Below are 22,202 nucleotides of genomic sequence, written 5' to 3'. Positions count from 1 at the left end.
AGGAAGGGTGAGAACCATGGCTCTAAGGTACACTGTACCTCCTTCCCCCTTCATGACAGTCTTTAAATCAGCACGGAAAGTAGACATCAGTGCTCCCCTCAAGAACAACAAAAACAACCAGGAAAAAAAGGGAACGTGTTTATTGTGAACCATTTTTTTCATTATTTAAAGCCTGTTTACCATGTTCATGAAAGTGCTTGCATTTTCCATTTTCCCGTACCTCAGCCTATTTTTTTCTAGAACAAACAATATTTTCATCTTACTTCAGAGCAGACTGACCAGCAGATAAGTTTATTTTAAGTCAAATAACTTTTTCAGACAAGCTAAATTTTTCATCATTTGGGTAGAAACTTAAATGAAGTGAATTTACAAATAGCGTTTTGTAAGTCAGGTGCATCTCGAAACTTCTATTGGTTTTTCTTCGTGTGAGTCCCATTGATCTAGTACCGATAGCGTGATAAGTGCTTTTATTTGTAAAGACTTCCTAAATTGCATAAAAATCATAAACTTTTTCTTTTCTTTTTTCCACAAAATTCTGCCAGCGGGTTGAAAATGGGGACTTCAACTGGATTGTCCCAGGGAAATTTTTAGCGTTTAGTGGACCGCATCCGAAAAGCAAAATTGAAAATGGTAGGTTGTTTTCTCCTTTATTGCCTAAACATTATTATTTTAGTTCAATTTCATTACTTCTTCTATTTCCATGTACAGTTCTTTTCCTTTGCCAATATTCTTTAAGGGATATTTATTCATAATTTTCAAAATTAAACAGTGTATCAAATGCTAAACTTCTAGTATGTGGAGCAATAACCCTGTTTTATTTTTTTAAAGCAGATTTATTTTATTTTTAGGTGTGTGTATGTGAGAGAGAGAGAGACAGAGAGAGAGAGACAGAGAGAGAGAGAGACAGAGAGAGAGAGACAGAGAGAGAGAGAGAGATAGATGTCCCATTTAGGGCTGAGCGCTCAGCTGACACCCAGCATTCTAACCAATCTATGAATCTTGTATTGACTGCTGCCCACAGCTTCTCTGAGCACGGTTGAGAGCAGAACTAGTTAATGGGTTTGAACAAATGTTTAGAAGGCAGGCAGTTTGGCCAGGTGACCAGTTACCAAAATGACAGCAGACTGTCCCACCCCCAGGCCAATGACCTCCCCAGTCATGGGCTTTTGACCCTGTTTACGGTACCGTGCGTGAATTCTCTCCCATGGAACAGACCTGAAATTCCAACAGAAGGCTGTTGGCTGCCCACATAGAGTGAGTCAGGCACTATTGAACACACAGTGGACTCACCTTGCCTGGCAGGTTGGGACTGTAACCTGCCGAGGCCACAGCTGGGTGAGACCGTTGGTAATTTTTCTTCCTCGGTAGCCTGCACCTGCTGATGCTATGAAGGTTAGCCAGCAGGGAGGAAGTGTCCAGGCCAGTTCCAGCTGAATGTTTCTGTCCCTCATCCAAAGTGTGTTGTGTCATCAGTCATAGGGCCTTGTGATCTGGCTATGGTGGAGAGCTAAGGAAAAGCTGCGATTTTGAACATAATTGATCAAGTAGCTGTTGCTAGGAGGAAGGAAAAGGAAGCCCTATGATCATGGGATCCAGGCAGAAGGCATTGTGGGAGTCTTAAGGGCGTGTTTGTGAGCAGAGAGCAACCGGGCCGTCTGCTGAGGCACTGTCATTCAGGTTGTTTCAGCAGTGGGCAAAGAGCAGGCCTTCTCTTTAAAAGTGTTTGATATAAAATTTGAATTGATTAATGAATTATAACTATAGAATGAAACACATATTTTGGATTTTGGATTTCAAAACAATTCTTTTAATGGATAATGATGCTACACACACACACACACACACACACACACACACACACACACAAAGAGAGACACCACACACTCATGAGGGTTGGAGGGTAGGATGAGGCAGAGAATCCCGCAAGTTTGAGGTCTTGTAGGCAGGCTGAAGCCGGGCTCCTCTGTCCCTTACTGGTTGTGGAACCTGCAGTGAGCTTCCTAACTTCTCCTTTGTATAGCCCAGAGAGAGGAACTGACGCACATCTCGGGCATCTAGTGGGGATTAGAGACACCGGATGAAGGGCCTTGAGTCAGGACAGTTAGCAGCTACACAGCTGTATTTTTATCACCCATGAGCTAACCAACACATTCTCATACGTTGGACTAGTCACTTAACTCAGCGTTTCTTCACCTTCCCAACTTGAAAGCGAAGTGCTGGGGAGAGATGAGGTGAAGTCTCCTTTAGCTCCTCTGGGTCCTGTGCCTCACTGATGCCACGTCGCCATCTAGTGGTGAGATGGAGTAAGGGTTGGGCGAGCCATCCGGCAGCCCTGGGTAGATTGGTAGATTCCCAGAAACCACATTGCTAAAACTAGTCCCTCCTAACAAGGGTCCGAACGTGATGATAACATCGACACACGCTTGTTGAGAAGACATAGGATATTTGAATTATTTCTTGGCTTTAATTAACTGGAAGTCATTTTAAGAGTTTTGTTTTGTTTTTAAACATCCAATTCTCTTTCTTGGAATCCTAACAAACCTTACCTGAAATGAGCTCTGGGACAGGCGCTGGGTTTAAATGCTGCCTAGCTATGTGTGCGTGGACCAGTCAGCTATCCAGGCATTAGTTATTCTGTACCTGTGGGGTTTAATGAGATAATCTATATGGGGCACTTTGTATGGTGCCGGGGGGGGGGGGGCCCCGCACAGCAAGTGATCAATAAAATTAGGTATTGTTACAGTCATCATCGTCTCAATGTCCCAATACCACATGTTTACAAGTATACCCCAGGTGCTTTCTCAAAAGATACCCGTGACTTCTCTTATAGTTTAGGCATATTAGCTCAACCCTCCATCTGCTCCTCATGGGCATTCAAGTATAAGCAGAAATTCTCACACCTGGGTGTTAGGGGGAGCAGATAGGCATCAGACTAGGCAGGGGCCATCATAAGGGATGCCAGGATCCCATGCAGAGACTCCCAGCTGTTGCCACAGCCAAGCAGGGCTTCCCATGGACTTGGAGTCCCTCTTGTAGCCATTCCTCTTGTGGTTCAAAAGCTCTTACTTCCTTATGGCAACCACAGTCACTTCCCCTCTGTCCTGAGTCTGTTGTTGGGAAATTATCTTACCAAGGAAACCAACAGGAAAACAGACCTGATTTCTGTATGTAGAAAAGCATGTGCTTTCTCCCTCTGTTTATAAATTGCCATGTCCACACAGGAGGTGAGAAGTAAGCTTCTTGTAACTTGCTTGTGCCGATGTAGCCAGGCAAGGTTTAGAAAATCCTGCCTTCTGGTTCTGCCTCCATCTTTTGTTGACCATGACCAAACTCACCAGCGAGTGCTCCTCCTTGCAGGCTGTAGAACCAATTCTGACCAATGAACTAAGATGACATCTATTGGTCTACGTGCCGTAGCTCACAAATGGGAAGAGAAGGCGGAGAACTAAGGGTTTTTATTTACTCATTTAAAATGTTTAAAAATTAGCATTCATGATATTAGATATTATTATGATATTTTTGAAAGAAGTGTGTTTGAGTAGAGTTTCCTCTCCATCATCTCACCTACTGTCCTCTTACCCCAGCCCTCCATCATCTCACCTACTGTCCTCTTACCCCAGCCCTCCATCATCTCACCTACTGTCCTGATATCCCAGCCCTCCATCATCTCACCTACTGTCCTGATACCCCAGCCCTCCATCATCTCACCTACTGTCCTCTTACCCCAGCCCTCCATCATCTCACCTACTGTCCTCTTACCCCAGCCCTCCATCATCTTACCTATTGTTCTGATATCTCAGCCCTCCATCATCTCACCTACTGTCCTCTTACCCTAGCCCTCCATCATCTCACCCACTGTCCTGATACCCCAGCCCTCCATCATCTCACCTATTGTCCTCTTACCCCAGCCCTCCATCATCTCACCTACTGTCCTGATACCCCAGTCCTCCATCATCTCATATACTGTCCTGATACCCCAGCCCTCCATCATCTCACCTACTGTCCTGATACTCCAGCCCTCCATCATCTCACCTACTGTCCTGATACCCCAGTCCTCCATCATCTCATATACTGTCCTGATACCCCAGTCCTCCATCATCTCACCTACTGTCCTGATATCTCAGCCATCCATCATCTCACTTACTGTCCTGATACCCCAGCCCTCCATCATCTCACCTACTGTCCTGATATCTCAGCCCTCCATCATCTCACCTACTGTCTTGTTATCCCAGCCCCCAATCATCTCACCTACTGTCCTGATATCTCAGCCCTCCATCATCTCACCTACTGTCCTGATACCCCAGCCCTCCATCATCTCACCTACTGTCCTGATACCCCAGCCCTCCATCATCTCACCTACTGTCCTGTTATCCCAGCCCTCCATCATCTCACCTACTGTCCTGATACTCCAGCCCTCCATCATCTCATATACTGTCCTGATAACTTAGCCCTCCATCAACCCCCAGCCTTAGGGGACTCACTACCTTCTCCGTACTGTGACAAACTGTCTGTACTAAATTCTTTGCGAATGGCTGACGTCAACAAATCTGACAACCAATACTGTTGAAGATGTATGGAAAGAGGAGCCCTCATTCACGGTGGGTGGGCTGCAAACTAGTACAGCTGTTATGGAAACCCACATGTAGATTATTCAAAAAATTAAAACTAGATCGACCATATGTCCCAGAGTGCCACTCATGAACATATATCCAAAGGACTCCAATCCTACTACAGAGATATGTACACATCCATATTTATTGCTGTCATATTCACAACAGAAAGGATTTGGAACCAGCCTAGATGTCCATTAACAGACACATGGATAAAGAAAATGTGGTCCAATTTGCAATGGGATTTTACTCAGCTGTAAAGAAAATGAAATCTGTAGGAAAAAATAAGGATGGGTGGATCTGGAAAGTATAATATTAAGCAAGGTGACCCACACTCAGAAAGACAAAAACCACATGTTCTCTTTCATCCGTGGATCCTAGTTTGTAATATATATGGATGTAGATACAAATAAAGCTAGAAATCTAGAAAGAAGACCATGAGAAGGTGAAAAGCAGTGCTGAGTAGCAGAGGAAAGAAGTTCGGAGGCCACACTGACATGAAGTGGGAACGGAGACTGGGGGGGGTAACAAGAGGGCTGGGGTACAGGGCAGTAGGTGAGAGATGATGGAGGCCTGGGGTATCATGACAGTAGGTGAGATGATGGAGGACTGGGGTATCAGGACAGTAGGTGAGATGATGGAGGGCTGGGGTATCAGGACAGTAGGTGAGATGATGGAGAACTAGAGTAACAGGACAATAGGTGAGAGATGATGAAGGGCTGGGATAACAAGACAGTATATGAGATGCCGTAAGGCAGTGGGTTGTCGAGAAGGTAGAGAGTCCCCTAAGGCAGCGGGTTGTGGAGAAGGTAGAGAGTCCCCTAAGACAGCGGATTGTGGAGAAGGTAGAGAGTCCCCTAAGGCTGGGGGTGATGAGAGAAGCAAAGGAGGGAGAGTTAGGAGGACTGAGGAGCACGGAGGAGGAGCCTCTGCTGCTCGGAGCTCTGAAGGGAACGCCACTGCTGTATAGATCTAAAGCTTGAGGAGTGGAGACCAGGAGGCTCTGCTGCCAGAGAAGACATCTGTCTTGCGCAGGGCATGCCAAGAAAAGCTGGGAGTCCTGGCTGAGGGGCAGGATGAGAAGAAAGTCTTTCTTCGGTCCTCCTGGCATCTCCCCTACATACAGGAAGGATGGTAGAAAAGTAGTCTGCTTATAGACTCGGACACAGTCTTAGAATTACAGAGTACGCCATTGAAGGGCTGGCCTGGAGCTGAGAGAAAATGAAATTGACGGGACGCGCAGGACACAGGGCCAGGAGCCCAGTGTGGAAACCCTCTGGCTCACTCTCTGAAGCTCATCATGGCAGGGAACTCTACGTGAGGTCATTTCACTTGCCCGGTCTGCCAAGAATCTGCCAGTAATCGGTGAACCCTGAATGGGTGAATCCTGAATGATTGAGAGGTGGTAATTGGGTGTGATAGGAAATTAGTCTTCTGAGTTCCTGGGGCTGCAAGGCTTACAGTGGCCCAAATTCCCAGTGGTCACTTTGGATTATTGGCCAAGAGTAGATCAGTGACCCTGTTGCCTCTGAAGCTCCCAGGAATGCTCACTTAGTGGAGGACATGCAGGGCAATCTGGAGATTGTCTCCCCCACCAAAAAGGAAGTGTCTACTAAACGGTACTCTCTTCCTTTGAAATGCTAATATTTTCAATTGTACATGTATATATGTATGCTACGGTATGATTGATTAAAATGATGTATATACTGTGGATTGGCTATCAAGTTTAATACATGGATCCAGTCCGACACACTGTTTTTAACTACAGCCAACATGGGGCTGCTTGGTCATAGTCCTCTTGTCTAATGGGATCCGTTGGCCACCATCTCCCAGTCCCCAGCTGTTACCTCAAGGGGGTAATTTTGAGAAATCTTGTATGCTGTGACTTGGACAGTTGCGAGTGATAATTAATCACAACCCTGTTTTACAGGGAGTTATTCTGTAGATGGGAACTGTGCCTCTGGCTTCCAAAAAGCTCCCGCTGTAGATGAACTGCGTTTGTTAGGTGAAGAAGAGTGTTCAAGGAGGACTATTGCCCCAAGTCTGCCCAGCCCTGCTCTGCACATGGGAATACTTCAGAGCTGCCTTTGTTTGGGGGCTCTAAGACTGGCCTCCCAGGATTCGTGTTTTCAACCTTGATGAACTCTTTAACGGATTGCTATTCCCGACTTGAATGAACTCTTTCCTATACACAGGGAAGGTTTTTTGTTTGCATTGTTCCTGCCTCTGGTGTTTATAGTTAGGCCGGCCGCTGCTTTGACGGCTCTTCTGTGGCCTTTCACGCTCTCCCGAAACACTCCTTTCCTCCTAAGCACAGTGAGATTCTAATACTTTATTGTTTATGTGAGATGGACTGCAGTTTTCTGGAGACGCTGACTGCCCCTGCTTGCCTACAGGTTACCCTCTCCACGCCCCCGAAGCCTACTTTCCCTATTTCAAAAAGAACAACGTGACTGCAATCGTGAGATTGAACAAAAAGATTTACGAGGCGAAGCGCTTCACGGACGCCGGCTTTGAGCACTACGACCTGTTCTTCATAGACGGCAGCACCCCCAGCGACAACATCGTGCGGAGGTTCCTGAACATCTGTGAGAACACGGAAGGGGCCATCGCGGTCCACTGCAAAGGTGTGCTCCAGGTCTCAGGGGCCAAGCTGTGTTTGGACAGGGCGAGCCTGAACGCCCCCTGATAATGATGAGCGAGACCTGCTGGTGATGGAAAACAGTGGGGGGTTTCTCTTTTTATTAGACAGTTGGAACATGAGCCGATTTTTCATAATCCCTTCCTAAAGGAGGGATTAATCGCCTTGGTGTGGCCCGGCTTTCTTGGCAAGTCAGAGCTTGTACTTTCAACATTTCTAAGCCCAGGCTCATTGACTGAGCATCATAAGCAGGGGCCGGGTAACAGGGGTGTCCCTAGGCTGGAAAGAGCATCTTTCCACAGAGAACTGTGTCAAGAGGTGAACGTCGCTGGTTCCCTTGTCCCCTTTCCCTTCAGAATTATCTTTTCTCCATACTCTCCCACTATCTGACATTTAGCACTTCCATGTTGGAGTGTGGTGTGTGTGTGTGTGTGTGTGTGTGTGTGTGTTCACACATGTGTAGGCCAGAGTGTGACGACAGGTGTGGCTTCCTCAGTCACCCCCCCCCCCCAACTTTGTTTTCTTCTTTTTGAGACAGGGTCTCTCACTGAACTAGGAGCCTGCCTTCTTGGTTACACGGACTGGCCAGTGAGCGCCAGGGACTCTCTCGTCTCCACGGTGCCTCTGGAATGGGCGCTTTGAGGCAGGGGTTGTTCAGAGAATAGCAAGTGTAGGCCTCAGTTTTAACAACTCAAAATGCAGGATTCCCAGTTCAACTTGAGAGTTTATGTAAAAAGCAGTAAACGTCAACAGCAGCTCAGAGGCCACTGCGGGTCCTCCAGGTTGGTGGTCTCAAGATTCCAGCGGAAACCAATCACTCCTGGAACCGGAGCCTCTAAGTTCGCCACCCGCAGCTCTTCACAGTGCCACGAGGTGGCGCTGCTCACATGGCTTTGTGTCCACAAAGGTTTTTTTTTTTTTTTTTGGTTGCATTTTATGCAAATCGGCCAGTAGGTGTTGGGGATGGTACCAGCTCTTTTCATGTGCCGAGCGCTGCTGTAACTGCCTTATTCAGACAGTGTGGCTTTGGTTCTGACAGAAATTAAAATACCATTTTGTAGGCCCTTGTTTCTATGTTTAAGATTTGAGTAGGTGGAGGAACTTTGCGGAACATGTGAGCTGTGGCAGCGATGCGAAGCTGCATTCCCCCAGCAGCCTGGAAGAGCGGGAAGCGAACCCGCACGTGGCCCCCGATTTTAGGGCTGGCTCCAGATGTGGGGCTGCACCCACCCTGGACGCAGCCCTTCCCTCCCCTTCCTTCATGAGGGACAGACCCTGGCTTGCTGGAGGGCCCTTTGGATTGTTAGGTGCTCACTCGCTTGCTTCTGGACTCTCTTCCCCACGTTTGTTATATTGTAACCCTCCCGGCAGGAAGGAAGATGCTCTAAATAGAATCTTGTGCCAGCTGGCTTTGGCTATCAGGCTGTTGAGATAAAGGACCCCGAGAAATTGAATTTTCGTCAGGAATTTTGTGCTGGGGGAAGGAAGGGGTTGAAGCCTGGTGCCAGCTAGAGGGAGAGCTGTGTGTGTGTGTGTGTGTGTGTGTTGTGTGTGTGTGTGTGTGTGTGTGTGTGACATCAGTTGACAACTTGTCCGATCAGGATCACTTTGCCCGTCTTAAGGGGTCACTGGACTCCTTTGTTCCTCTCCCCACTGAAGTGCGTTGAATGAATCTCCATTTCTGACTCTACTCTCAGATGGATCTTTAATTAGACCACTGCGGATGGGAGACTGAACCTGGCTCGTGTGTGTGTGTGTGTGTGTGTGTGTGTGTGTGTGTGTGTGTGTGTGTGTGTATGGCAGCTGTTGGGGTCCAGCCTCTGACCCTACATCTGGTAACATAGTGTTCTCATGTTGTTAAAGCTTGCTCAGATACAAGACAAGGCCAGACTTTCATGTATTTCATGTGTCAGCAGCACCCGAGGGCTTGTGGATCGTGGCTGTGAAGGTTTAGTGGGAGATGCTCCTATCGTCTCTTTCAAAGTTCAGTTTTATATATATAAATCTCAGCATTTTTCCCACAAGATTTTAATTTGGTCTTTTCCCTAGGCAGTTAGTTTTACTATTTACAAGGGCATGTGTTTATCTGTGTATTTATAAGCCATATTTTGGATCAACAAATTCAAGGGAGAAAAAGACAAAGCTTTCATTTTTTTATTTAAAATCTTTTCATACAATATTTTTTATCATGTTTTCCCCTCCTGGACTCCTTCCCTATCCTTCCCACCTCCCTACCCACCCAACTTCATGTTCTGTTTCTTTCTCAAAACAATAAGAAAATAAAAAATGAAAATCAAAACAATAATAACAAAAATCCAATAAGACAAAAAAAAAATGCTCAAACCTAATATAATGAAACAAAAGCTCCCTAACTCCATAAAAACATGACCAACTACTTCTGGGTATGGGATCTGCCCTGAGGCATGGATAATATATATGGTGAGAGTCCACTGGGGAACACTGATTTTCCTTTTGTCAGGGGCGGAGGAGAGGTATTAATTGCAAATAGCTTCTTGGTTAGGGGTGGGACCCCCATGTTCTCTTCCCCCTCTCAGTGCCTGGACCCTTTCTGGCTTGAACCTGTGCGGATCTTGTGACTGCTGGCCCGGCTCTGTGAGCTCACATGTGTGTCAGTATTGTTCTTGGAGTAGATGGGGATTAATAGAGATTCCCCAAGCGCATAATGTGCAGTGGGTGAGATGCTTTGGAGCACTCGGTCCTAAATGGGATGCCTTTTTAATCCCCCCACCTCAACACACACACACACAACACACACACACACACACACACACACCAAGGCTCAGGGATCTAAGTGGAAGTGGAGGTGGGAAGATTGTAAGAGCCAGAGGTGGTGGATGATTCCAAGGAAACAGCGTCTTCCAGACAAAGCTTTCATTTAAATGTAGTGCCTCTCTTGATAATATGTCACGTCTAAGAAATACTGGGAAAAGAAAACTCTGCAGTTAAATATTCTCGTTACAGGCTTTCTCTGTATATCACTTACCTGTGAATGTTTACCTCTTAAGAAATGTACACACATTTTTTTTTCCTATCACAGAGGTGTTTTTTCCCCCCATATTTCCGACATCACTTTTATAAAGTGTTGAAGTGAGTTCTTATAGAGGAAGGTCACATTCACATGTGGTGTTTCTTAAATATGAGGTGGCCTCTTCCTTTCTCCCGACTCGTTCACACAAGTAGGATTCTTTTATAAGGCTCACACCTTTGGTTTAATTGCAGATGTTTTATTTTTAATGGCGTACTTAGCTACCTAAGCTTGCTAATTACTTTGACATCTGCCCTGATTAAGTCAGCTTAATTTTCTGGAAATTCAAGCAGCACTCAGTGTTTTAATTGAACTAAAAGGAGGTGGAAGTGAGACTCCTCTCCTTTGCTAAATGAACTCTCAGGGGGGACTGGAGAGAATGGAAATGTCATGTGTCAACATACAGCGTTGCACAGAGGCGTTAGACACAGCCCTGGGGCGAAGGTAGGGAACTCCCAAGTCAGTGTCTGCAGTCCACAGCGAGGTTCGTTAAAGGAATGGCTGTGAATCTGAGACGTTTTCCAGCATGAATATTAATCTAAAATACAGCAATGCTCTTCTTCTGTTGTGCGCCTATTTATGCCCTGTTGGGAATCAGAAAGAGGACTGGCAGTCTAAAGCACTTGGTATAAAAAATAGCACCTTGCACCCTTGTCAGGCTGTGCCAGGGAGCCCTTTAATTAAGGATGCTTTAACATTTTTGTTAAAGTTTTAATAGAAACTTGGTGAAGTACTCCTATTCTGTTCACCGTGGCAAGAGCTCCCAACTATTGAGTGCTAAGTAGGTTCTTTTTATAGACCTAAAATTATAGACTCCTTTTGAAAGGGGGGGAAGCAACTTCAGTTTCAGAGAAATCTGAAAATTCGCAGCCCCACTTTCGGGTGTGAGGAGGATTAGGAACCTGCCTGGGAGCGGGGAGGGGAGTCTCCACGAAGAAGCCCACCTGCTCTCTAAACAGGGACCCAAACTGGAACCCCCGGAGAGCCGCTGGCTCGGGCGCCTGCTCCACCATGCATGCTCAGCTGCATTGCCTCCATGCAGTTAGTTACACTAGCTTGCCAGCTCTCCGGAGAACGAGTCTCACCATTTCCCCACACTAAAGCGAGAGTCCAGTGGGACTGTGGTTAATTTTACCCTCTCATTGATGCTGATGTTTGATCTCAGGCAAAAGGGTGCTTGAGGTAAATAGGGCATATACACAGACCTCATCTCGTAACAGTGTATGCATGCTTTTTAAAACGGAGAGGGGAATGGGAAGGGAGCAGCGGGCAGCTAAGGGCATGGACGTGACTATCCTTTGTCCCTTCATTTTCATGTCTGATGTGCGGTCTAGGCAGTATTGCTATCAAGGGGGTAAACTGTGTGTGTTGGGTAAAATCCTTTGTGGTTTTTTTCCTGCATGAAGTACAGATCTACAAGCAGGGTGTAGGTACCCAGAGCACTGCAATTTCATGGTGGGTGATTAGAAATAAAGTGTCTATTGATGCTTCTGGGAAGCAGTAATATAAGAAAAGGCCAGATGGCTCAGCAGGCAGAGGCGCTTGTGGGTCGGGCCTGTCCACCCGAGTTTGGTTCCTGGGATCCACACGGTGGAGGAGATAGCAGACCCTAGAAAACTGCTGTCTGATCTCTACATGCACGCACGTGCACACACACACACACACACACACACACACACACACACACACACACCACAGATGAGTAAATGTAACTTAATTAAGGTAACTACAGAAAACCGATTTAAAGGCATTCATTTTCTACATTTTAACACTTCTTGAATTACATTGGGTTTAAAATTTGATAAGCAATAGTGTATATTACACCATTGGACTGTTATGGCTGTTTAATGTTGATTACTGTGCATTTCATAATGCTGGGAGATTAGGTTATCTTCATTATTTGACCAAGCTGACAGAGGGGTCCTTGCAAATGCAATATTCTATTTCTTTTTCTTGAAGTCAGTGGTTTTGTTTATTTATCGCAGTCCCTGGGGATTGATCCTAGGACCTCATTCATGCAAAACAAACTCTCCACCACTACATTACAGCCCCAGCCCTGGACTATTCATACACAAAGCTGTTAACTAGATTCTGGGTCCCCCTCCTCTCTCCCCGCTTCTTCCTGCCTCTTTCTTTCTGATCGGCTCTCACTGTTTATCCCAGGGTGGCCTTGACCCTCCCGATCCTCCTGCCTCTGCCTCCTCCATTCTGGGATTACAAGCGTGTGCTGCCACACCGTGTTTTCCGATTTCCTTTTCTAATGAAATGTTTTCAGGGATGAACTTCAAGGTTAGAAATTGTATTGATTTTGAAACTCACTGTGACCCAACCGACATGTCTTTCTCGTCCGTCCCTTGTTCCTTACGGCTGTATCCCAGCTCCTCTCGGCCATCTTTGCATCCCTGCCTCTCTCCAGTTTTCCTTCTGCCCACCTCTCCCTCCCAGCCAGATCCACTCGTTTCTATCATGTCATTTTCTTACCCTAAAATGTAGGGCAGCTTCATCTTGCACTTTCCATCGCTTAAAAAAAATAAAGGTGGGTTTGTTTTGTGTTGTTTTTTCCCTTTTCTTCGGTAGTGGAAATTGAACCAGGGGTGGTGTTGTGCATGCTTGGTAGATACTTTGCCATGAAACTACATCTCCAGCCTGAAAAATGTACACACACACACACACACACACACGCACACGCACACGCACACGCACACGCACACGCACACGCACACACACACATTAGTTTTTCAAGGCAGGGTTTCTCTGTGTCGTTCTGGTTGTCCTGGAACGCACTCTGTAGACCAGGCTGACCTTGAACTCACAGAGATCCGCCTGCCTCTGCCTCCTCAGTGCTGGGATTAAAGGGGTGTGCCAGCACCGCCTGGTGGGGAAAAAAAATGTGTATTTTTTACATGAGAGGAATGGAATGCTCATCAGCCACTGCCCTGTCACTGTGCTCGAAGCCAGGCTACAGACCGGGTCATCCCCCTGTCCTTCGGGGTACGGTTGCTACACTTCACATTTCTCCTGCTTCCCTTCCTTGCAGCTGGTCTGGGGAGAACAGGGACGTTGATAGCCTGTTACGTCATGAAGCACTACAGATTCACCCACGCTGAAATCATTGCTTGGATCAGAATTTGCCGACCGGGCTCCATCATCGGACCCCAGCAGCACTTCCTGGAAGAGTGAGTACCCTTTCCGAGGACTGCCTCTCGGTCCTGTCCCTGATCCTTCCTGCCTCTTGTTCCCTGGCTGTGGCCCGATTATAAAATGACGACTGCATTGTGAGAGAAGGCGGCGCCTCTGGGAGACTATTGTTCCTTGACAGCTCAGGTGCTCTGAGCTTGTGCTTTCTATCTCTTAGATCAAGTGACAGTGAGAACGCCACCATCCCTGCCTACCCCTTTTCTGTCACTTTCTGTGATGTGGCTACAGTGCAATTTTCTCCTGTCATCCCACCTGGCACTGTTCGCTGTTCATTCCTTCCCTTTGTTTGCGTGTCTAAAAACAGAGTGACTTAAAAAAAAAAAAACACAAAACAAAACCCCTCACCACTGGGGTCAGTCACTTGGTTTGGTGAGACAGCCAAGCCGCCCGTGAAGCTGCAGTTTCTGGATTCATGCACGAAGGTATCGAGGAGTAACAGGTAAGAGTCACTAGGTCTCCATTCTGGCCCAGGTCGCTGCCAGCTTCATGCTCATTAGTTGGAAGATCCCTTGTACATTCACTTATACCTGTGCCTTGCCGTCCGACCCCAGGCCACTGGGTAGAAAGATACAATTTGTAAGAATGCTCTCTATGAAGCAGCTGGTTTCCCCTTAAAATATTAAGCACTTACGTCAGTTTACCCACAGAAGGAGGAGAGATTTTTTTTTTTGGCTCGTTTTGAGGTAACGTCTCGAATAGCTCCGTTTGGCCTTGACCTCAATATGTAGCCGAGGATGACTTTGATGCCTCTGCTTCTACCTTCTGGGTGCTGGGATGACAAGGTGTGACATGGTGTTGAGGATGGAACCCAGGGCTTTTTAAATGCTAGACAAGTGCTCTGACCACCGAGCAACACTTCCAGCCTCATAGGGTGAGGAGATGAAGGTACTAGTTACCTTCAGTCCAGTTCTCACATACTGTCATTCACTCCTCTCTTAATGCAGACACTTTCATCCTTTGCTTTCTGGTCAGAATGGCTCTGCTGACTAGCCTTCTTTCCCATAGAATGGTTCCATTCTGACTTAAATTGGCTTAGTTTGGATGAGGCATCCTAAGTAAGAAAGATGTTCCAAGTAAGCTTTTAACATCTGAAATGATGAAGAAGTTCTGAGCCCGGGGGATTATTGGTTTACTAATCCTACAGGGAATTACTGCTAAGAAAATGAGCATCAGGAAATGAGCAGGAAAACCTCTTCTTGAGAGTGAGAGACAGAAGTGTAATGAGTTTTTTAAAAAAAGTTATGCATAAATAGGGTTGTTAAAAAGACAGACGTGTCTAGGTTTTCCCCCGTGAGAGCAAACATAATTAATCTGTTGTTAGGATTTTATTCTTAATGAGACTCCCAGCCACAGGCTTCCTCTAGTTTTCTGTTGTGCATTTTCTACATCTGCAGCTTGGGGTATATGCCTATTATACTAATTGCTTGGTAAATGTTGAATAAGTGGCCTCCAGGTTCAAAACTCAAAACCCAAATATTCCTAAACCTAGTTCCTTAAGGCATTTTCTCAGTCTCAAAGTGATCCATTGGAAGATTGCTCCTTCAAAAGACCTGTTATTTGCTCTAGGCTCTCTGCCAGGCAGGGCTTACAGAACCAGGGACGCCACTGTTTTAGGTCACATTTTTTCCCCCTCGGGATGTTAGGGTCCACCATCCTTTCCCTTTCTGCTAGTGTCCACATCCCAATGCTCTCTCCACCCCATTTTTCTCTGCCTTCTCTCGTAATGGTCCCAGGAGAAATTAGGATCCTGAGGCACCTGTACTCTGGCTTGAAGCATCGCCTTTCATCTGTAGGTGCACACACTGTAAGACTTGGGCAACATCCTTCCATGTGAGTCATACTACAGTTTTCCAAGGATCTGCCTATGCAAACTGGAGTGCGGGAACGACCTACTTCCATAGCTAAGTGCTGTAATGCTTGGATCAGAACCTTCAGAAGGTAGATTTCTTTTCTACCTTTTATGCTTTGTGAGGCATTTTAGACTTGTGTGGAATAAGGCCTGTGTGGCTCCTGGGTTCTCCTAGGGCTTTCTTAGATCGTCTCCTTCAGTCTTGTGGTCCAGGGCTAGTCTGCCAAGTATCAAACTTAACTTTTTTACTCTCTTGTTCTCTTTTCTTTGGCCCTTCCTTTCTGTTTGGCTTTTTCCTAGCCTGTGATTGGCGTAGCCCCTGGGAGATGTCATTTGGTGCCCCTGGGACACACATTCATCCAACAGCTGTGCATTGTGTGCAGGCTTATTCCAGACAGTCTTCTTGCTTCCAGGGTGTAGCTGTGTGCGTCTCAGCCAAGGCTCTTATGGTACTTGCCTTTCCACTGGGAGAGGTGTGCAATGGGTGGATATGTGATGACTTTTGATGGTAGGTGCTGTGAAGATGTGATAGAAACAGGCAGAGAGGGTGACAAGTAAGAGTGAGGCATTCTCTCTGCATGGGGAGGTCAAGGGGAGCTTCACTGACGAGTGTTGTGCTCCCAGGACAAGAAGGAGCAAATCCTGTCCACATCCTCATGTGTTCCACGCAGGCAACTGTTTCAGTCTGGAGTGAAGGCTAAATAAACAAGGTGCTACCGTGGTGCATGGTAACCCCAGAACTCAGAGTTGTGAGGCAGGAAGATCACTAGCTCAAGGCCTTCTGGGTGACATAGAGTTACAGGCCAGCCTGAGAAATAGAGGGAGATACTATCTCAAAAAACCAAAGTGAAAAAAAATGAGTGACAGCTAGCGACCCTGCACTGTAAGAAGCTGGATGGGGGTGCTGGAGTGAGTTAACAAAGCAATCCCCCTGTATAACCTTCCCACACCTAGGAAGGAGAAGACAGCGGCAGCCCGCTCCAGGTCTTCAGTTCTTCACTATTCAGCCCCGGTTCTTCTGCCAAAGTGACTACTGTTTTGAATCATCACACCGTGGATGAACTGTGCAGGCTCTGGAGCCCTGTCTGAGCAGGACCAAGCAGAATGTGTACCCAGCTTTGTAAATCCCACATTCTGTGGTGCTGTTGACAGACAATGCCTGTTCACTGGCATGGCTGTGCAGCATTAGAATGTTTGACTACATGACGTGGTGTTCTCTTGATGAGCGTTCGGCTTGTTCCCGGAGTTGGCTAGCTTGTGTTCTTCGCTTGCACTGTCTGTTGGGTGTATACCTGGGGTAGAGCCATTGAGTATGTGTGCCTTGGGCCTTAGGAGAATTAAAAAACAGCAGTTTCTGGAGGTCTGGCGGCTGAGGGGACGGGCGGGCAGAAGTCGGCACTGGAGCGGGGCTAGCATGGAGCAGGGAGCAGAGTGAGAGGCAACATGGGGCCCTGGCCTTTGGGGAAAGATGAGCACAGGAGTCTGAAGGGCTGTACTGGATAAACATGTTTACTTACTTTTCCTCCTTATACGTCCTGTTACCAGGCTTAGAAACTTTATTTCAAATGCCTTTTTTTTCTCGCCACTTTAAACATCTCATGGAAGTTTCTCCTAGGCGGTTTTGTGTTAACAGCAATTTTTCTTTTTCCTTTGATGCCGTTAAGAGCTGACAAAAGGCTTTCTCTGTTAAATGTAAACAACTTAGAAGTGAGTTTGTGTCCTTTTCCTTTCAACATGCACCCCAAGTTCTTAATGAGAGGACTTTGGGATAATTATTTTCTGCCTCACTCCTCTGTTATAACAGACACCTGGTAAGAATTAGCCTCTCAAGAAGAAAGATTTATTTGAACTCATGGCCACCGAGGTGTCAGCCCATGATAGCTTGGTCCTGTTGCCTCGGGTGACATGCTGCAGGGTAGTGAGTGCATCCTAGCAGGGAGAGCATGGGGGAGCTAAACAGCTGGCCACTTCTGGTTATGGCTGGAAAGCACCCCTCCCCCATGACTTCACTTCCCTGTGTGCCCATCCTCTCAGGGTCTTTCCTTTCCCGCTGTCCCATAGGCTAGGGACCAACCACCTCGATCTTTGAGGACATTCAGCACCACAGTTAGCATGTTTGACATTTGCTGCTCTACCTGTCTTTAGGTTTCGGGTTTTCCTCAGTCATCTCTCATTTTCCTGTCCAGATCGCTCTTGTCTACCTTTGAGATCATCTCAGACATGCAGGACCTTCCTTTCCTCCTTCCTTCCCTTTCTTCTTTCTTTCCTTTGTTCTGCTTGCAAACATTTATTGAAAGCCACTACGCAGGTAACTGGAAAGTTGCAGTAAAAGGGACAGCTTGGTTTCTGACCCACGGAGCTCATGCCTTGGGGTTGAGGAGAAACGTGCGAACAGACAAATGTGTCAATTATACAGCTGCTCTGATGGGTGCTGTGGGGAAAAATAAACCCAGAAAGAAGGATGGGGGTGGGGTGGGGTGGAGGAGAAGGCAGCTTTAAGTAGCCAGTGCTCAGGACCTGCATTAGAAAGTGCAAATGACATGGAAAACTTTTTCCTGATTTTATTTTCTTCCTTCTGGTTTAAGTTCTAATCTGACAAGTGAACATCATATACCTGAATGGTATACACGATGGTCCCAAGTGTGTACGTATTATTGAATGGCTAATTAAGCTAATTAACAGACACATCACCTCACACACTGTCATCTGATATGGCACAAACACTTAAAAAATCCACTCCTTCAGCAATTTTCATGTGGACGGTACATTTGCTGTTAACTTTAGACACCCTTCTGAACCACAGCCCTGTTGAGCATCGGCCTCCTGACTAAAGTTCTGCGTCCTTTGGTCATGTCTCCCAGCCCCTCCACCCCCAGCCTCTGGTGGCCATCATTTCACTCTCTGCTTTTGTGAGTTCGACTTTTTAGCGTCTTCGCACAGCGAGAGACGGCAGCATTTGCTTTTCTGTTCTTGGATTATTTCACTTAACACGATGTCCTTCCAGGTTCTTCCGCTTGGCTGTACATGGCAGGATTTCCTTTTGTTTTGTTTTGTTTTGTTTAAGGCTGAATGCAATTGCAGAAGGCCCTGCTTCCTGTGCAGGGATGGATACTCGGTTTGATTTCTTGGTTACTGTCGATTTTGCTGTAGTGAACACAGGCATGCAGGTAGTTCTTTAACATACTGGCGCAGTAGTGATTTACTTAGACCATATTAAATTTTTCTTCTTTTGAGGACTGTACATACTATAACAGCCAGAGTGATTTACATTCCTTACTGGGGCAATGCAGGAGGGTTTCACCGAAGGAACAATGCCTGCCCATGGGTTAAAAGGGAGACTATTAGGAGATGATACCGAAAGATAAAGAGGCCAGGTCACTCAGTCTCCTAAGATTTCATCAGCTCTTTTTATTTATTAATTTTATTTATTTTGTGGGACTATGAAAAGTCAGTGAAGGTTTTGAATAGAAGAGTCATCACAAATTTTATTTTGAGGTAAGTGTTAGTTAGCATATACTTGAAATAGTAGCACGAGATCCAGTGTGCCCCTTGCCTGTTTCCCCAAATCCCTAACCCTTTCCAGATTGGAGTGTGGCTTAACCAGGATGTGGGTGTTGGTGGCTTCAGTGGAGCGTGTTGATCCCCACCAGGGTCCCTCGTCACTCTACTTCTTCCTACCCCATGTCTAAACTGGCAACTACCCAGGTGTTCTCTGTGGACTTTGTATTTGAAGAGCTTCTGCAGTCTGGATGTGTGGCACACACATACACTCAAACTCAGGAGTTGGAAGGCTGAGGCAGGAGCAGCCCAGGTTTGAGGCCAGCCTAGGCTACATAGTGAGACCCTGTCTCAAATATATAACAGTAATGATGAGACTTCTGAGTGGTAAAAGTATCTCTCTGTGTACTTCAGTCTGTTTTGGTTTCATCAGTGGTATACAGTGTTCAGAATTCATGTCTTATTTGTTTGCTTTATACTCAAGTATTTGTTTTGATGATTATAAATGATATTTCTATTTCCATATCACCATGTTCATTGTAAGTAAGTAGGGAAACAGTTAATTTTTTTAACTGTGTATTTTATATCCTAAAAACTAGGAGGGGTGTGTCCATGCCGTGTGCATGTGGATGTGGATGTTAGAGATGGGACAGGGGATTTCTGTGTATACAGTGGTGCAATCCACCAACAGGACAGTTGGATTCCTTTCTAGTCTGTGCCCTTCTGTTTCTTGTCTTGCTGCATAGACTAAAACTTCCAGCATTTTGATGAGTGAGACTCAAGCAGACCCCCTTGTCTAGCTCTGGATCCTTACTCCTTGGGTCTTGGGGTGTGGATCCAGGCGTTTATCATTAAGCTGATGTGAATTGTTGGATGTTTCCTGAAGATATTCTTCACCCATTTGTAGATATTCCATATATTTCTGTTTTTCTGAGTTCCTATGAATCTTGATTTTAAATTTTTTCAAATGCTTTTTCTGCTCATTGCTATGACTAAGACTTCCCTTTTCCTCCCCTCCCCCTTCATCCTTATCTTCTTCTTCTTTCTCTTCTGCTCCCTCCTTTTTTAGACAAGATTCCACAGTTGTCACCCAAGTTATTCTAGAATTCACTGTGTAGCCTGGGCTGGACTCAGATCTGTGATCCTCGTGCCCCAAGCTCCTGAGAGCGGGCATCACCTGTACAACGCTAACCTGGCTTACAGTTTTCTTCTCTAGCTTATTGGCATGATGGATTTCAGAGATTGTGTTTTGGATATGGATATGGAATTCCTAGAATAAGCTCCATGTGGTCATGGTATGCAATTCTTTGTTCATATCTGTAAATCCCACTTGTTGTCATTTTGATACTAGGGACTTTTATGTCTGAATTTGTAAGTGGTATGACACACACTGTGTGTGTGTGTCTGTGTGTGTGCGCACGCGCGCTCTGTTTTTTGTGTGAGGTTAATACCAGCTTCGTTCGTAAGGAGCCCAGGTCTTGCTTTTGCTCTTCTATTACAGGAAGAGATTATATACAATCCATATTAATCCATTTCTCTTTTTGAGACAGTGTTTTGCTTTGTTACCTAGGCTGTCCTTGAACTTACCATTCTCCTGAGTGCAGGGATTACAGGCGTGTACCACGTATGTCTGCCTAAAGACAGCACTCATGATTTCAATTCTTCCTAGACAGTCACTCATGTTTTAGACTTCCAAGTTTTTCAGACTTGTCAATGTTTGTATACGGTTTATCAGCTCAGCATCCCTGATCTGAACAGCTAGACCCAGGGCAGCTCAGGATCTGTGACTTCAGGTAGAGGTGGGCTGCCTGTGGTTAGCTTCATTCCTGCTATCATGTGCGCCCGTGGGTTTCTGTCAGGCTGGTCAGAAGTTTATTTTTATACCTCCTCAACTGGCTTTTTTGGTTTCATTAATTTTTAAATAATGGTTTTTTTTGTTTTTGCTTTTTCTGTTTCTCACTTTTTTGAAATAAACTCTTTTTTTGTGGCCTAGGCTGATGTGGAATTCAGTATGTAGCTCAATGTTTCATTGACCACCCCCCCTACATACTTTGTTTTTAACCTCGTTGATTTATAATTTCACATTTGTTATTTCCTTCCACTTGTTTTTGGTTTACTCTGCTCTTCTCTCAGTGAATTCTTAAGGTGTGGCTGAGAACATTGATTCAAGGCATTTTAATTCCTTACTAATGTATGCATTTAGGTTTTTTTTTTTTTTTTTTAGACACAGGCTCATTATGTAGCTCTGGGTGTCCTGGAACTCATTTCTCTTGGGATCTATCCTACAAATTTTGGTGTATTATTGTCCTTACCTATCAATCACATCTGTCTTTCCATCCATCCATCCATCCATCCCTCCGTCCATCCATCCATTCCTCCCTCCCTCCGTCCATCCATCTCCTGACTGTCGTTCTACATACTTACCTGACATTCACTGTCACCGCCCTCTGCTGCTATCTAATCACTGTCCAGAATGCTGTCAGCTTCAAGAAATGTTTGTGTGGCACCTAAAGAAACGTTAGCTTACTTCCTGCTGTATACCCTTACCATTTGTAATTATTTTAACTATCTCACCAGTGAACATTTAGAACCACAGTAGAGGGAGTCACTGTCTTGCTCACTCATCGCCATTAGAATCCAAAAATAAGGAAAGGCCCACTTTGTTCACCCATATTATTTCTTACTGTGACCGTTGCCCCCCTGGGCTGTCCTAAAGTTCCTCTTTCTAGCTTTTCCTTTTGCTTTAGGAAACTTATTACAGTGATTCTCTTCTACAGTGTGTGTGTGTGTGTGCATATGTGTGCATGCTTGCGTGCATACCATGGCACACACTGGGAGGTCAAAGGCCAATCTTAGGTGTTCTCTTTGCCTTCCACCTTGTTTGAGACAAAGTCTCTTGTTTGCTGCTGTGTATGTCAGGTTGGGTGGCCCTCAGAGCTCCCAGGGATCCTCCTGTCTCTGCCTTCCATCTCTGCACAGGAGAGCTGAGACTCTCAGATGTTCACTATAGTGCCTGGCTTTCTGTGGGCTCTGCAGCTCTGAGCTCTCACACATCCTCGCCCTTGCAGGGCCATCTCTCCAGCCCTCGAGGTTCTTCTAGAGTAGATTTGTTGGTAACCAGTCCTTTTAATTTTCCTGCATTTTGAGAATGTCTTGATTTCTTCTTCATTCACGCAAGATCGTTTTTTCATCTTACTGCTGGCAACTTTCCTCTGTCCTCCGCAATTACTGCTGAGAAGTCTGTTGCTGTTTTTGATGTTCTCCACCATAGATGATGTCATCTGCTTCGAAGGTTTTTCTAAAACTTACCTTTGGTTTTCAGGACTTAAAAAAAATGTATGGTTATTTGTTGTGTATGCG

General features: G+C 45.8%; 1 protein-coding gene across 3 annotated transcripts in view; it reads left to right on the top strand.

Moving 5' to 3' along the window:
* Window positions 1–22,202, top strand: part of Cdc14a (cell division cycle 14A) — a 175,361-nt gene that overhangs the window by 104,364 nt on the left and 48,795 nt on the right. For all 3 annotated transcript variants that reach the window (XM_028890148.2, XM_037207038.1, XM_028890146.2), the window contains exons 8-10: window positions 543–630; window positions 7,007–7,237; window positions 13,335–13,473. In XM_028890148.2, coding sequence (XP_028745981.1) covers window positions 543–630; window positions 7,007–7,237; window positions 13,335–13,473 — 458 coding nt within the window. The remainder of the gene's footprint in view (window positions 1–542; window positions 631–7,006; window positions 7,238–13,334; window positions 13,474–22,202) is intronic.

Source organism: Peromyscus leucopus, chromosome 6 (assembly GCF_004664715.2).
Source record: "Peromyscus leucopus breed LL Stock chromosome 6, UCI_PerLeu_2.1, whole genome shotgun sequence".
Classification (NCBI taxonomy): domain Eukaryota; kingdom Metazoa; phylum Chordata; class Mammalia; order Rodentia; family Cricetidae; genus Peromyscus; species Peromyscus leucopus.
This window is presented reverse-complemented; position numbering and strand designations above follow the sequence as displayed.